Consider the following 18,213-nt stretch of genomic DNA (forward strand, 5'->3'; position numbering starts at 1 on the left):
TATTGTAGATCTTTAATAGAGTGTACAATCCAATTGTATAGTGTATGGGCAGCTTTGGGCCTATAGACAGACATAAGTTCATTTTTATTCCACAACAAAAAGAAACTTGGCAAGGGCCTTCATTAGAGTGATGCAAATATTAGGAAGAAAAATATTGGTAGATATTTAGTATTATGTTACAAATAGTTTATGTGCTGAATGGTGCAATTTATCTGATTTTATATGCTAACGGATTAGTCTATTATTATGCATCCACGTGTGCATAGAAAACTCGCCTGGCTCTGTTTTATTTTGAATGAGCAATTATCAGACTTCAGGAACATCCATGCATGGCAGGGGGGAGGAGGCCCTCTCTTCCTTTCAAAATAGATTTTTGGGCAAGGTGAGATGGTGTTCTAGTCAAAATCTGTAGGTTCATTCTTCCAGAAGCGCATTTGTGAGGTCAGGCTCTGTCGTTGGATGAGAAGCCCTGGCTTGCAGTCTCAGCTCTAGTTTATCCCAAAGGTGTTCTATCTGGTTGAGCTCGGGACTCTGTGAAGGCCAGTCAAGTTCCTCCACCCCAAACTCGCTCATCCATGTCTTTATGGACCTTGCTTTGTGCACTGGTCCAAATCATTTGGTGGAAGGGGGATTATGCGCCCACCGGACACAGCCGATGACTGATCACTGTACTGGCCCGCTGCCAGTACCATGTGACCATTGTAACCAATCACAGCAGGTCACATGGCAGTTGTATACAATGGATGTTTTCCTTTCAAGCCATCTATTGTATACAATTGTTATGCTAGCTGTGATTGATCTGTGTGATCAGATGGTACAGACTGGGCCAATCACAGCCCAATCTGTACCATGTGATTAGCTCGGACCAATCACAGCTAATCACAACAAAATAACCTGAATGAATGGATTTCATTCAGTAAAATGCTTGCATATAGCAATTTAGTGCACAGCTTTATGCAAACCTAATGTGTGTGTAAAAAAAAAAAAAATACTGAGCACTTCCCCAGGGTAGTACAATGCTACTATGGTACTATCATATTGCTCTTCTCAAAGCTAGTTAAAAAGAAGTTATTAAAAAAAATACATCAAAAAAATTCAGTGTCCCTGATCAGTGCCACGCCCATTATACGATGTACTGCACTGGTGACCGTATGTAGGGGGGATTATTAATTCTTCAAAATCCTTATGACAAAATAAATGACAACTTCAAAAAACGTGCCATGCCTCTTACTAAGTACTTTGGAATGTCTGCTTTCCAAAAAGGGGTCATTTGGGGAGATATTTGTATTGTCCTGACATGTTTAGACCTCAAGAAATGAGAGAGGCTGTCAGTACATCACGATTGATCAATTTTCAGATATATAACTTAGTTTGTGGAATCTATAACTTTCCTAAAGACTAAATGATATACATTGATTTGGGTAATTTAAACCAAAGAAATTTAGCCAGAATACATTTTGTCCTAAATTCATGAAGAAAGAATGTTTGCAAATTTTTATAACCGAAACAAAGGGGGTTTGTTTTTATTTAGCCAAAAATGACCCAGTGGTGATTACATTCCACCAAAAGAAAGCTCTTTGTGTGAACAAAATTTTATAAAAATGTATTTGGGTACAGTGTCGCATAACCACATAATTGTCCTTTAAAGTGCGACCGTGCTGAAAGCTGAAAATTTGCCTGGTCGGGAATAGGGTAGAAGTGGCCAGTATTATAGTGGTTAAAGAAAAATCGCTCAAGGTGGTTTTTGATACGGCAGTTAGTGCTTGTGTATAAAGACTATTTTGTAATCATGATATACAGTATATGTTGTACCACAAAACTGATGTGCTCATTATCCTCCGCTGCAGAGCATAGTTTAGGATAAGAACTGAAAGGACTTCTTTCAATGGACTTTGAATGATTTTATTATTATTATACAGGAGTTATATAGCACCACAGATTTTTACAATATAAAGGGACACATTACATTTACAGTAAAATAAAATACAAGAGGCTTGAGAGGGCTTACGATCTAATAGGGTTAAGAGCTTACTATCTAATAGGGTGGGGACAGTGGTACAAAAGTTAATAACTGAGTGATGAGCTGATGGAAGATTTAAAAGTTCAGTAGTTAGGTGGCAGTGGGATAGGCTTCCCTAAAAGTGTCCAAAATTGTATATTTGAGAGACCAAAAGGAAACGAATAAAGCTGGCGAGATAAAGCAAATTCCTTCATCCATGCAAATTAAGTGCATGAAAGAAAACTTCCTGGCAGTACATTGTATTTTTACACTTGCACCTTCTGCAGTCAGAATACACTGATCAGCAGCCGCTGATCAACAAGTTTTACACCATGTCTATGTCTTCCGTCAAGCAGGGAGGACCACACACTGATTGAAATTAAATGGGTCCCTGCTGAAATTCAACCAATGTGTAGCCTGTTTTAAGAGAAGTTGATTGTTTGGGTTTAAATACAGTTTAAGCGTTACCTTAATAAAAGCTGTTTAGGAACTCCCTCCATTAAGCTGAGTCACATTTACCGACAGTTAAGAGATGGCAGATAAGAATTTACTGTAGTACATACATTGTATCTGTTGCCCACAGGTATGTAGTACAATATAAGCTAGAGCAATGGAGCCCAAGCAAGTGTACATGTTTGGTTAAAACAAAAAAAAATAAACGATTTTGATAATTGAAATGCACTATTTACACGTTTTAGCATTATTAAAGCACCAATGTATATTGTTTGTGTGCATGTGGCATGATATCAACAAATTGTGTGTGTATATATTTTTTTTTCTTTCGTTTAATGACCATTATTGTATGTAAGCTTTATTTTGTTTCTTTTTATTTTTTGCACAAGCTTAATTACATTATTTATTTTTGGCTAGCAGAGGAGGCAGGAAGAGGAGTACTACAACCGTTTGGAAGCAGAGAGGCGCAGGCAACATGAGGAGGCAGAGCGGAGATTACTAGAGCCTGAAGAGCCTGGTCTGTACAGACCTCCACTCCCAAGGGAATATGAGCTCCCATCCCCACCCCTCCCGTCTAACGCTCCGCCTCCCCCACCTCAGCGAAACACTTCTTACCTCAAAACACAAGCTCTGTCACCTGACACGGTTTACACTGCCAAGTTTGTTGCATACACTGATGATGAGGAAGACACAAACCTAGCAGGTCAGGATAAGTACTCCAGCACAAGAAAGTCTTATGGTGACCTTCCTCCAGCTTCACATAAGCCACAGCTGCCTGCTGCACGCCAGCCTCGTCCTGTGTCCGATGGCTTCTTTCTTTCAAATTCATTCCAGCCACCTACAGCCAATGCCAACAGTACTGGTAGCAAAACAGGCCTGGCCCCTCCCATAGCAAATAAGCCAGGTTTTCTTCACCAAAGCATCTCTAAAGGTACTGTTAAAAATGTGTGACTAGTTGGAATACAACTCTTAACTCTTACACCTTGGTGATTTTTAAATGGAAGTCTATCCTAATTTGTGATTTTATTCCCCCCCCCCTCTCTACCACTATTTGGTGAATGATTAAACACTTCAATTACCCTTTTTAATCAGTTTTTCAATTCAGTTTTCCTCTCCTTTATATCACTTAAGTGTCTTTTTTCCTCTTGGGTCTTAACAAGAAAAGAAACGTAATCAAATCAAAGTACTGTTGGTTTTGGCTACCATGCTTTGCTGCTTCATATATTTCATTTAGGTTTGCTGTACATTTTTGTACTGCATGTACTTGCCTGTGTTATTGTATTTATTTTCTAGTCAGAAGGTCAGTCCAAACAGAAGAGATGTTTTAGATTCAAAGGTTTAGTATAATGAGCCTCCATACATTTCAGGCACTAGTCTAGGGAGAGTGCTTTAACTTCACACCATGTTATTCTGAGAATTCTGAATAATTGCAAACCATATATTCCAGCCAAAAGCACTTGTGTGCCCTCCTAGATAACCACAGTCTCAAACTATGTGCATTCTGCCTAAAGTGAGCTCCTGATACTCTGACATTGCTGTATATCAAAACGCACATCTTCTGCAATGCATCTGTTTAGAGTCTAGAATAGAGTTTTAGTATCACATCTAATCAAGCGTCCCTCCATACACTAGTTGTTATAATGCCTCATGATAGGGGCTGAGCCAATAGTCCATCTGTTGTAAGCAAAAAGTGAAACCTATTAAAGTTCGGTACACAGTCAGTTTTATTTTTTTCTACACAAATAATGATGCAGGAGTCCTCCCGGCTTGGGCATTTTATTCTGACAGTGGGAACTCTTTGCTGTCAGAATACACTGGCCAGCGCTACTGCTGATTGAAGAAGGTTTTCCAGCAGTCCCATTCAACAGAAGTTTTATCTGACAATTGGCTTCTATCAGTTTGGGAGGGTTGCATACAGAACAAAGTTTGTCCGATCCCTGTTTTTACTGGCCAAGTTTTGATCCTTGTATACCCAATTTAAGTAATGCATACATAATACATGTTTTCAGGTTTTAGCAATGCATTTATTTTGAAAGTTCTGCGTGCATGTGCAGAATATTCACAGGCCAATAAAATCTAGGTTTTAGATGTAATGAATGACAGACATAGAAATTTTCATGATTACATCCTCTAAACATTTAGGAGAATAAAAATGGGGGGAATAGATGTTTCTAAGCAGGATACGATTTACGGTTATATCAGTAACATTACAGACATGGTGGGCAGCAGGTAGTGGCAGCTAAAAAAAAACTACACATAATTAAGAATACCCAGAATGGCCTACAAAATGTCATTTTATTTAATGCTCCAGAGTCCCTGGTAACTTAAAGCTATTTAGACCGTAAACGGTGTCAAACCACTGCTTGGACCACCACAGAGAATCCAACATGAACAAAATATTTGTACAAAAATATAGTTAACTCTCATCCATAAATTCTAAAGCCAAAATATATTCTTTTGTTTTGGCTAGGAAAAGCTAGGGAGATACCACTGTCCGTTCACATTGGGGCGACTTAGTCGGCTGACAAGACATGCTCTATTCAGGGCAATGGGACTAATCTAATCGATTCCTGCACTACTAAAGGTGACTTGCATTGACTTATATTAAAGAAGTTGTTTGCAAGTCGCACTGTGTGGTGACTTTGAAGCCGCCCTAGTGTGAACTGAGCCTTGCAGTTATCACATTGCTTTATTGTTTTTGAATTATTCAGTTTGTAAAAGTAACATAAATCAATTTTTTAATGGAACACCATTCATATGTTCTGGACAAGCACTTTTTTCCAGAGACATATTCTGATTTAGAAAGCTGAGCTTGTGTAGCAAATAGGTTTACCCTGGTACATGAGGATGAGCCCAAAGAAATACACAAACACATAATGTAATAATCCACACAATTTCTTGTAGATTAAAAGAATACTTTTTAAGAAATTAAAGGAAATGTCATAAAGATATATACATGACTTTTGCTATCATTCTACAAAAAAAAAAAAAAGTTAGCTGCTGAATGCCAACCTAATACATTGACATCAGCACTTTGATTTATTGATCAGAATAAGAGTGTGGCAATTAAAATCAGAACTGATCTCTGCACTTGTTTTATCTGAAGCCTTCAATGTATTTAAAGATACTTTGTCTTGTGGGAATCATGAAGGTTGCCATCGCTGAACTCTTCTGTTTGAAATGCTTGTTTCCTGGCTGGCATGCTGAAGCTTTGGCATCAAAGCTTTCTGATTTGCTTACCTGAAATAAGTATAGAGAGATGGAATTCTGACACTCATTCACAGCATACTTTTTGTAGGACTGGGACTCAAAATACTTTAGAGGACCGTGCAGTAAAATTCCATCTCCATTCAATTTGCCTGAACCTACCCTTTACAAATCACTTTCTGTTAGTGGATGTAGGATGTACCAGCATGAAAAGAAAAGTTCTATACATAGTTCTATACATACTGTACCTTATCTCCCTGTCTTTCAAATTGCTAAGCGTGGATTCCTGGAAGATGCAGAGCAGGTGAAATCTCATGAGAACACACAAGTTTATTGCAGAAGCATCATCTTGTGAGGGTTCGGCAGCTCTGTATTTTCCCAAATTCTAGTCTGAAGAAGTGTGACATCATCCTCACCAAGGTGTCATGGGCAAAATAGGGAGGTGGGGGTTGAGTCAAGTGTAACCCCCAACTTTTTTCTTCACAGCTACACTTTACACCTAGTAATAAATGATTAGTAAAGTGGAAGGGGACATGGACAGTTTAAGTGAACACTAGGAAAGCAAAAATTAAGATATGGATTTACATTAACCAACAATAGCTTGTTAAATACAATTGCAAAAAAACTAATCTCCTCGACCCTATATAAAAGTTATATAAATGTAAATAGGTTTTTTTCACATACTTTGAAAAAAACCTTTAAATGCACAGTTGGCATCTGAATAAAAGTTGAATTACAACACGTGCTCACACATTATACAGTTTATGAAAATGTCCACAAAATTCATATCATCTTTGTCAGTATTCCAACAAGAAGTTCATCCAAAAAGACTATACTGTACATCACAAAAAACACATGGCATAATTCAGATTTTTTTTTTTTTAGAAAAATAAAATTAAAAGTACACAACACACAAGTTAAGTACTTAAGTCTCAGGATGCTTTGCAAGTTAAAGTTCTGTATAGTGCCTAGATTACACATAGTTCAAGATTATCAGGGTGATAATGATGGCACTGAACATGAATATCTCCAAATATATAATTTACATTATAGATTTCATATGATATTCATAGCACCAATCGGCTTTCACAATATATTTTTATATAAAGCAGCCAAACCTATAATGTATGTAGTGCAACTTACCATGCAATAACATGTAGTGGTAAAGTCTGGGTCTCCCTGTCAGTGGAGCTTATAAGGAATAGGACTGATAGAGAGAATAAGGTGATATTTCTGACTGTATTAGGTAGCTGGTAGGGCACAAGACCTCTACAGGATGGCAAGTGGAGCACAAAATGATTGAGAAACATGTCATGCTTTAACTTACATTAAAGTAAAAGTCCATGTTTCCTTTGACTTAAAAAATGGTCAAGGTGGCCCAAACAAACTACCGTATTCTCATTTTATCACTATGCAGCCCCTGTATTACAGTATACTGCTGTAGCATTGGCTACATGAAATTTGTTGCTCTGTTCTACAGAAGTATGGGCAGCTTCCCATCTGCTGCCTGTATCAAAATGGTGTTGGCCAGAATGCTTCTCTACCAGTCGGGCATTGTTTATGAATGCAAGGATTTCTCTTAATTGTGATGTCATCCGCCTGTCTCTCCACTTTGGAGATTCATTAATAACAATGCAAGGCTTCCCAATTATAGAGAATCATTCAGGCTGACTCAATTTTGTTTTAAAAAAAGTCTTGAACATATGCAGTCCTTTCACAGTGTATGTGAGAATAAGTCATATTCTCCCATCTAAGGGCGATTTGGAAAAAAAAAAAAACATCCTTTGATTTTGCATCAATATACTTTAAAAAGTTCCTTTTGTGTGTTTTTATTGGATATTTGGAAAGCAAATTACATGATTATAGAGAGTGTTAGGAATACAGTCATATACTATTCATAGGGAGCAGGGAATTATCATATAGAGCTAGAAATTTGACAGCATAGTGTGTGTTCAGATTAACATGCCCAATAATCTTAGCAGTATCTTACAGTAGTATTGTTCACATTTTTAAGTGCAATACTATTTAAAAAATATGGCTTCATGCAAGCTATTGACTTGATGGCTTGAGTATTCTAATGCACACCTTAGAATTATTCATACCCTTCCAGCACATCTGAACCTCAACACTTTAAAATATTACACAGATTGGTACCTGGTCTACAGGAAATCTGTGTTTTAAAGATTTCAGTGAAACATTAGTTTTAGTTTTATTCACTATGTTGGTTACCCTTGTGTATGGCAGTTAATCAACCAAAAATTACTGTATAGCTTATAGTGTATTATAATAACGCGATCCAAGGATATAATAATTACAAGCACTATTCACGTTAAATTAAACACAATCACGTTTGCCAAACACATTCAACATTTTTAAGTTGGATTGGTGTTGTAGCTGTTAATACTCACATTATATAGACCAAATATGACAAAGGTAATTTATGGACTACACAACTGCTTTCGCCCTGCTCCGCCATAACCATTTGCTTAATATTTATGGCTAACTGCTAATTCATTTTACTTTTTACTGGCTGAGGCTAAAAAGCACTAGAAAAGGCGCTTTGGAATGCTTGCATTTTCATTGTTTGTTCTCCTGTGGAGATTAAAAAGTTAATGTTGGTTTTATTTGAAGGTTGTCCCTGAACTGATATTTCTACTTTGGGTGAATCGTGGTGGGCTGAATTGCTCACTTTTCATTATACCACAATACTCTCTCTTCTTTCCAGAGTTCACAGGGAGAGATTCGATTTCTGCCCAAAATTTAAATATCAGCACCCATAATCTAAGCTGTAAGAATTTTGCACATGGGTGTTTGTTTCCTTTCTCCTGTTTTTTTGTTCATCTTAACCACTTAAGCCCCGGACCAAAATGCAGGTAAAGGACAGGCCCCTTTTTGCAATTCGGGACTGCGTCGCTTTAACTGACAATTGCGCGGTCGTAAAATCGCAATAAGCGTTTATCGATTGGTTTGCGCAAAATCTATAGCGTTTACAAAATAGGAGATAGTTTTATTGCATTTTTATCATTTTTTTTTTCTTTACTACTAATGGCGGCGATCAGCGATTTTTTTTCATGACTGCGACATTATGGCGGACACTTCGCACAATTTTGACACATTTTTGGGACAATTGTCATTTTCACAGCAAAAAATGCATTTAAAATGCATTCTTTATTGTGGAAATGACAGTTGCAGTTTGGGAGTTAACCACAGGGGGCGCTGAAGGGGTTATGTTTCACCTAGTGTGTGTTTACAACTGTAGGGGGGTGTGGCTGTAGATGTGACGTCATCGATTGTGTCTCCCTATAAAGGGGATGACACGATTGATGCAGCCGCCACAGCGAAGCACGGGGACGCCGTGTTTTTTCACGCGGCTCTCCCCGTTCTTCAGTTTCGGGGACTGATCGTGGGACCCCAGCGGCGATCGGGTCTCGCGGTCCCGGACCTTTGGACCGGGTCGCGGGCGCCCGCGACCGGATAGATGTAAAGGACGTGCCGGTACGTCCATCTGCCCAGCCGTGCCATTCTGCCGACGTATATCGTCGTGCGGCGGTCGTTAAGTGGTTAAATAGAAATTTCCTACTTTTTACCTATACCCAGTGTCTGGTTAGCTGCTATGGGAATATGTATTTCATCTTCTTTTGGGGGGGACTTTGATCACTTTCTGTTACTGTGATAGTGATGTTTGTCACCAAAGCAAAGAATGAGGTGTTGTCTCTCCATTGGGGACAAATGCAGAAAATATTATTCTTGGCTGAAGTTCTACTTTAAATTATATTATGACTTCTGTAGCTGTTAGTTGAATTGGGGTTTAACAAAACTAGACTTTTTTCTTAAAATATATCTGAATATTTCTTTGAGAATCTGTCACTTTACCTATTTAGAGTAAGGTGACTTGTTCCCTTGATAAGCCGCCCCCAACCACTGATATTTTTGCTACACTTCACTCTGCTATGAAAGCATTTTGGTGTGCTGGATACTTCTGGCTACAGGGAGCATTTGACGCTTTCCTTTTACTCTCAGAATACAGCAGTCAATCTCCAGGACTGAACTTTCACATGAGAAAAGGGAGGGGGTAACTAACCCTATGTGAACTCTGACACAAAGCTTAGACTGCAGGAAATATAATGAAGGCGAGTATCAGTGGGTGGGAATGGAAGTTGTGGTCTGTCCGGAGAGCCTGTTTTTTTCCCCTGAAGAATTTTTTTGTTTTCTAATTATTGTATCACGTATTTTTCGGTCTGGTATGATTTTCCCAGCTAAAGCATATTAAATTTAAATTAAAAAAGTTACGGGAAAAAACGCGCTAAGCACATAAAATCTCAATAAACATATATGATAAACAATTGATAAAAGCAGCAATTCTCCTGTGAATAACAAACCGTAAGGCAGAAATATAGGAAAAATAGAATTGCACTAAAAACTCAGCATAGTCATAGCTCAGCAGTTCATAGATAAAGTCCACCAGTGTTCATAACTAAGGGCTTATTCATAGGATCCATCCACCAATTCCACGAGTGAGTTCCACCACCAAAAACAATAAAATGTCTCCTTACCAGATAATGGCGACTTTCCGTTACAGAGGGTCATAGAATGCCCGTAATAGCTTTTAGTCTTTAATCGGGGATCAAGCTGTAATAGCTTTAGTCTTTAACCAGGGATCAAGCAATACATCCGGTAAGCTCATACCTATTGACTCCACTCGAACCAGTGTGTGGGTAATTTCATAAAAGATGAAGGCTCCATATAGTGTAAAACCTTAGATACTTTTATTAAATTAAAATAAATAGCACTTACAGCATCTGAAAAAAACAGACAGCCTTAAGTATTGTGTGCCAGCCAGTGCACATCCAAACAGACCCGTCCTTCCAAGGTAGGATGGCGATAAATCGTGCGGTGATGTCAGCGCGTCACTCCATCCTACGCGCTTTGTGATAATTCATATTTAAATTTAAATACATATGGTTATAAATGAGATGTATAATATACATTTGTTTCCAAAGTATTCAGACCCCCTTCACTTTTTTTACATTAGTTATAATGCAGCCTGATACTACTGTTTAAATGATTATTTTTTCTCATTATTTGTACACTCGGTACACCATAATGACAAACGGGAAAACCGATTTTTAGAAATGCCTGAAAATGTATTCAATTAAAAAAATGAAATCTCACTGTACTTAAGTGTTCAGACTATGCTGTGTTGAAGCAGCTCTGGCAGAAATTACAGCCTTGAGTTTTTTTGGGTAGGACGTGACGAGCTTTGCACACCTGAATTGGCGGATTTTCTGCCATTCTTGTTTGCAAAATCTCAGTCAGGTTGGATGGGGACCATTGATGGACAGTAATTTTCAGGTCTCTTCAGAGATGTTCAATAAGGTTCAAGTCGGGAATCTTGCTCCTTAGAATCTGAGAGTCCATAAGGTGTGTTTTATTTTATTTTTTGTAAACTCCAAGCGGGCTTCCATGTGTTTGCCACTGAGGAGAGGCTTCTATCTAGTCACTCTTCCATAAAGCCCAGATCAATGGAGGGCTGCAGTGATGGTTGCCCTTCTTGAACATTGTCCCATCTCCTAGGTGCAGGCATCATTCAGATATCACCGCACAAAGTACAGGACGTCATATGACGTCCACCCAGGATAACAGATCCTCTTTTTGGACGTCATATGACGGCGTGCGGTTTTGAAGTGGTTAAACTGTAGTATCAGGCTGTAACATAACAAAAATGTAAAGGGGATCTGAATACTTTATGATTGTACTGTGTGTGTATGTGTGTATACAGTATCTCTCAAAAGTGAGTACACCCCTCATATTTTTTGTAAATATTTTATTATATCTTCATGTGACAACACTGAAGAAATTACACTTTTCTACAATGTAAAGTAATGAGGGTACAGCTTGTATAACAGTGTAAATTGGCTGCCCCCTCAAAATAACTGTCACTATATCATGTGTGGCCACCACTATTTTCCAGCACTGCCTTAACCCTCTTGGGCATGGAGTTCACCAGAACTTCACAGGTTGCCACTGGAGTCCTCTTCCACTCCTCCATGATGACATCATGGAGCTTGTGGATGTTGGAGACTTTTCACTCTTCCACCTTCCGTTTTGAAGATGCTCAGTAGGGTTTAGGTCTGGAGACAGGCGATGGACTGGCCAAGACTTTCTCTCAGCTTCTTTAGCAAGGCAGTGGTCGTCTTGGAGGTGCGTTTGGGGTCGTTATGTTGTAATACTGCCCTTCAGCCCAGTCTCTGAAGGGAGGGGATCATGCTCTGCTTCAGTATGTCACAGTACATGTTGGCATTCATGGTTCCCTTAATGAACTGTAGCTCCCCAGACCATGACGCTCCCACCTCTGCTTGACTATAGGCAAGACACACTTTGTGTTATCATTTATATTCTCTGAAAAATGGCCAAGAAATCATAAATTCTGCCAGGATATGTAAACCTACGAGCACAACTCTCTATCTATCTATCTATCTATCTATCTATCTATATATATATATATATATATATATATATATATCTATATACACACACACATACATACACACACACACGGTATCTCACAAAAGTGAGTACACCCCTCACATTTTTGTAAATATTTTCGTATATCTTTTTTTTCGACAACACTGAAGAAATTACACTTTGCTGCAATGTAAAGTAGTGCGTGTACAGCTTGTATAAACAGTGTACATTTGCTGTCCCCTGAAAATAACTCGATACACAGCCATTAATGTCTAAACCACTGACTGGCAACAAAAGTGAGTACACTCCTAAGTGAAAATGTCCAAATTGGGCCCAAAGTGGCAATATTTTGTGTGGCCACTATTCTCTTCCAGCAATGCCATAACCTTATTGAGCATGGAGTTCACCAGATCTTCAGAGGTTGCAACTGGAGTCCTCTTCCACTCCTCCATGGACGACATCACAGAGCTGGTTGATGTTAGAGACCTTGCGCTCCTCTACCTTCCATTTGAGAATACCCCACAGATTCTCAATAGGGTTTAGGTCTGGAGACATACTTGACCAGTCCATCACCTTTACCCTCGGCTTATTTAGCAAGGCAGTGGTTGTCTTGGAGGTGTGCATTATGTTAGAATACTGCCCTGTGGCCCAGTCTCTGAAGGGAAGGGATCATGCTTTGCTTTAGTATGTCACAGTACATGTTGGCATTCATGGTTTCATTAATGAACTGTAGCTCCCCAGTGTCGGTACCACTCATGCAGCCCCAGACCATGACACTCCCACCACCATGCTCGACTGTAGGCAAGACATTTGTCTTTGTACTCCTCACCTGGTTTCCCCCACACTCTTAACACCAACTGAACCAAATAAGTTTATTTTGATCTCACAAAACCATAGGACATAATCGAGTAATCCATGTCCTTGGTCTGCTTGTCTTTGGCAAACTGTCTGCAGGATTTCTTGTGCATCATCTTTAGAAGAGGCTTCCTTCTGGGACGACAGCCATGCAGACTAATTTAATGCAGTGTGCGTCATATGGTCTGAGCACTGACAGGCTGACTCACCCCCACCCACACCTTCAACCTCTGCAGCAAAGCTGGCAGCACTCGCACACCTCTGGATATGACACTTAGTATGTGCACTCAACTTCTTTGGTTGAACCATGGCGAGGCTTGTTCTGAGTGGAACTTGTCCTGTTAAACCTCTGTATGGTCTTGATCACCGTGCTGCAGCTCAGTTTCAGGGTATTGGCTATCTCATCATAGCCTAGGCCACCTTTAAGTAGAGCAACAATTCTTTTTTTTTTTTTTAAGATCCTGAGAGACTTCTTTGACACATGGTACCATGTTGAACTTTCAGTGACCAGAGTAAAAGCATTACCACAAAATGTAACACACCTGCTCCCCATTCACACCTGAGACCTTTGTGAGATACTGTGTGTGTGTGTGTGTGTAAAATTATATATTTCTATCAAAAATACAGAAACATGATATTTTAAATTTCATATACTTGCAGTGTTTATCTTTAAAATAAAATTAGATTGCAGTTAAGAACATTCCGTAGAAAATGTAGAGTTAAAGCAGAGTTCCAGGCTAAAATGCAACTCTGTCCTTTTTTTAATAGTTTTGTGCATGTTCTGTTGTTTAAGTCCTTCCTCACCGCGGTGAGATACGTCATTTCCACATCACCCCGCGCGTGCTGCCTTCAGGGACCGGTGTGTGTCCCGGAAGATGACGGGACCATTCAGAAAGCGCAGTGCGACTCTTGCATATGCAGTGGGAAACGCCTGTGAAGCCTGAAGGCTTCGCTGTTGGTTTCCCTTACTTGCAATGCCTGCACCCAAAGCCGATGGACGAATACGCTTTGGTTGCTGACATCGCAGGAACCCTAGACAGGTAAGTGTCCTTTTATTAAAAGTTAGCAGCTACAGTATTTGTAACTGCTGACTTTTTTTTTTTTACAGGCTGGAACTTAAATTTTAATTGCTAATAGATGCATTCATCATAGGATATGGCTCCTGCTCTGCTTGGTAACTTTTCTGTCCTCTTTTGAAACTAACTTTGCATGTTTTCCTGCTTTTCCCAACAGAATCACAGCTAAAACCATTTACAAATCTATTATTTCTGTATAGATATGCAACTATTTAACTTGAATTTCGAAAAGTAATATGCATTTTTCAATAAAGACACATTGGGGTTGATTTACCAAAACTGTAGAGTGCTAAATCTGGTGCATCTGTCCATGGTAGAAAATTGGCTTCTAACTTCAGCTTGTTCAGCTGAGCTTTGACAAAAAAAAATTTTGGTTTTAGCAAATCCGCCCCATTATTACAATGTAAACACTACAAACAAATAAATTATTTTTTTCTTATTAGGATCAAATTCTTACACTGGATCATCAAGTACGATAGCTGGGAACAATGAAGTTTATAGGGATCCAAGAGATAAGAGACTAAAAAGGTAAAAAAAAATGCAGTGTGAAATTTGTAATATTACAGTATTTGAGGCAAGATTTGATTCATACTTTGCTTGTTTCATACAGCCAAGATGGAGATCTTTCTACAACTGGTGGACCCCCGGAGAGCTTGACCTTTAAGGAACGCCAACGCCTCTTCTCTCATGGCCAGGATGTGTCCAACAAAGTTAAAGCTTCTCGCAAACTAATGGAACTGGAAAATGAGCTAAATACAAAATGATCCTTGTGTTTTACTATAAGGCACCTTATAGTTTAAACAATATATATTCTAATCAAAGGACTAAAGTGGGTGGGATGACAAAAGTGTAAAAGGGAGGAATATAAATATATATATTTTTTCTGTAAAGAGTGATTTTATGAGTCATTTATTTTGAGACTGTTGATTTGAAACCTAGAGATACTGCAATAACAAGAATGATCTAGTTCCTTCCAAACTGATTTTAAGGTTTGCGAATCTCAAGTACTATTTATGTGATTTTTGTTGCTTATGGACACATTTGGAAAATTTTGGACTCCTGGCACAAGCTGATAGCGATTAAAAAGAAAAAAAAAAAGAGCCTGTGATGAACTGCTGAAGGCGTTCCACTGTAAATGTCAAAGTGAATATTACAGTACTGTGGAAGCCTGCACCAAATCTTGTAAATGTTAAATACTTGTTTGCACATTGGATTATTTTCCCTCTTTGTGTCATATCTGTCAAAATAGTTTACTGACAGTTTTTTTCAAAGTACATTTTGGAGCAAGGAAATGGTTTGGGGGAACTCCACTATACGGTTGCTTCCTTGTCGCCGGTGTAAAAATCTGCACATTGGATCTCCAAGGGATGCATTTAATAGACCGATCTTTGTAATAGAAAAGATTTTTTTATAATAAAAATGCATCTAATGTTAATATCTTTAATTGGTTAGGCTTTTGCTTACAAACACTGGACTACAATTGATATTTTTCAAGTTATTGTACATTTTACAGTTCTAGCAATTATCTTTCAGATACAGAATAAACAGTTCTGAAATAATGAGTCAGTAAATATTTTTATCACCGATCATTTTCCTTTAAGGGGGTGTCATTCTTGGGCTGGCAATCACCACTGCTTTTAACAATTTTAAGTCCATGAGCACTTATAAAGGCTAAGGCAATAGGGCTATAGTTAAGTTTCACATTTTATTGAAAATATGGACTTTGTGAAAAGTCAATGTACTCTGCTACAATAGAGTTGTTTGTAAAAATATATAGTAAGAATGAATTGATATTGAAAATCTGTATTAAAACCTTTTTGTTTTAATTTTGCAATTCAACTTTTTTTTCTGTTGCAGATATATGTATAATTGGTCTGTGTTTTGGACATGAACACATCTAAGTATTTTAATAGACCTTCAGAAAAATTGGGTCTTATTTTCATTTAAAAGATGCACCTAATTAAATTACATTTAATTCTTAACTTCAAAGTAAAGTTTGTCATTTTTAATCTTCTAATCTTGTAAAGCTCTCTGCTTTTAGTTTAGTGATATATGTCAAACTAAAGAGTGAAGGAAGTCCATTTCTTTTCTTTTTGTTTTTAAAGGGAACATATGGGTTATATTTATAAAACGATAAATGTGACATTCCAAAACATTCACTTAGTCATAATCTTGGTGGTGATTAATTTACCTGCAACGAATGGGCAATGTCGTATTTACTGCTTGATTAATATCCCTCTAATCTTTTAATTCGATATACAGTGGGGATCGAAAGTTTGAGCACCCCAGGTAAAAATTTGTATTAATGTGCATAACGAAGCCAAGGAAAGATGGAAAAATCTCCAAAAGGCATCAAATTACAGATTAGACATTCTTATATGTCAAAAAAAGTTAGATTTTATTTCCATCATTTAAACTTTCAAAATTACAGAAAACAAAAAAATGGCACCTGCAAAAGTTTGGGCACCCTGCAGAGTTAATATCTTGTACTGCCCCCTTTGGCAAGTATCACAGCTTGCAAACGCTTTTTGTAGCCAGCCAAGAGTCTTTCAATTCTTGTTTGAGTTATCTTTGCCCATTCTTCCTTACAAAAGTCTTCCAGTTCTTTGAGATTTCTGGGCTGTCTGTCACGCACTGCTCTTTTAAGGTCTATCCATAGATTTTCAATTATGTTGAGGTCAGGAGATTGTGAAGGCCATGGCAAAACCTTCAGTTTACGTCTCTTGATGTAATCCCCCGTGGATTTTGAGGTGCGTTTAGGATCATTATGCATTTGTAGAAGCCATCCTCTCTTTAACTTCAGCTTTTTCACAGATGGCATCAAGTTACCATCCAGAATTTTATTGAATCCATTGTTCCTTCTACTCATGAAATGTTCCCTGTGCCACTGGCTGCAATACAACCCCAAAGCATGATTGATCCACCCCCATGCTTAACAGTTGGACGGGTTCTTTTCATTAAATTCTGTGCCCTTTCTTCTCCAAACGTACCTTTGCTCATTCCGGCCAAAAAGTTCTATTTTAACCTCATTGGTCCACAGAACTTGTTTCCAAAATGCATCAGGCTTGTCTATATGTTCTTTTTCAAAGTTCAAATGCTGATTTTTGTGGTGAGTACGTAGAAGAGGTTTTCTTCTGATGACTCTTCCATGAAGACCATATTTGTACAAGTATCTCTTTAGAGTGGAATAGTGTACCACGACTCCAGTGTCTGCCAGATCTTTCTGGAGGGATCGTGCAGTCAAACATGGGTTTTGAATTGCTTTCCTCACAATCCTGCGAGCTGTTCTGTCTGATATTTTTCTTGGTCTTCCAGATCTTGCTTTAACTTCCACTGTTCCTTCTTATAGCCTTCTCCAGCTTTGTGAGCGTCAACTATTTTCAGTTTGTTTTCTAGACAACTGCTTGGAAGAACCCATGGTGCTGATTGTTGGGGCAAGGTCAGATGAGTCTGGGCATTTAAAACCTTTGAGATTGACATCACCTGGTCTTCCCAGACGATGATTGAGAACAATCCATGACACTGGCAGGTTTCAGCTTTGCAAAGGGGGCAGTGCATGCTATAAATCCTGCAGGTTGCCCAAACTTTTGCAGATGCCATTTTTTTGTTTTCTGTAATTTTGAAAGTGTAAATGATGGAAATAAAATCTAACTTTTTTGACATATTATAAGAATGTCTAATCTGTAATTTTACATAGTTACATAGTTAGTCAGGTTGAAAAAAGACACAAGTCCATCCAGTTCAACCACAAAAAATAAAAAAACAAAAATAAAAAACACAGTAAAATCCTATACACCCAACTCCATTCCCACAGTTGATCCAGAGGAAGGCAAAAAACCCCAGCAGAGCATGATCCAATTTGCTACAGCAGGGGAAAAAATTCCTTCCTGATCCCCCGAGAGGCAATCGGATTTACCCTGGATCAACTTTACCTACAAATCTTAATACTCAAGTTATATTCTGTACATTTAGGAAAGAATCCAGGCCTTTCTTAAAGCAATCTACTGAGCTGGCCAGAACCACCTCTGGAGGGAGTCTGTTCCACATTTTCACAGCTCTTACTGTGAAGAAACCTTTCCGTATTTGGAGGTGAAATCTCTTTTCCTCTAGACGTAAAGAGTGCCCCCTTGTCCTCAGTGTTGACCGTAAAGTGAATAA

General features: G+C 38.4%; 1 protein-coding gene across 20 annotated transcripts in view; it reads left to right on the forward strand.

The window, feature by feature from the left end:
• Window positions 1-16,037, forward strand: part of AFDN (afadin, adherens junction formation factor) — a 284,571-nt gene extending 268,534 nt beyond the window's left edge. For 13 of the 20 annotated variants that reach the window (XM_040350652.1, XM_040350651.1, XM_040350655.1 and 10 more), the window contains 3 exons: window positions 2,873-3,383; window positions 14,499-14,583; window positions 14,666-16,037. In XM_040350652.1, the coding sequence (XP_040206586.1) occupies window positions 2,873-3,383; window positions 14,499-14,583; window positions 14,666-14,819 (750 nt within the window). In that variant the 3' untranslated portion in view covers window positions 14,820-16,037. The remainder of the gene's footprint in view (window positions 1-2,872; window positions 3,384-14,498; window positions 14,584-14,665) is intronic. The other 7 variants (XM_040350660.1, XM_040350661.1, XM_040350662.1 and 4 more) reach the window with 2 other exon arrangements.
• The last annotated feature ends 2,176 nt before the right edge of the window (window positions 16,038-18,213 follow it).

The sequence above is a fragment of the Rana temporaria genome, chromosome 4, assembly GCF_905171775.1.
Source record: "Rana temporaria chromosome 4, aRanTem1.1, whole genome shotgun sequence".
In the NCBI taxonomy this organism is placed as follows: domain Eukaryota; kingdom Metazoa; phylum Chordata; class Amphibia; order Anura; family Ranidae; genus Rana; species Rana temporaria.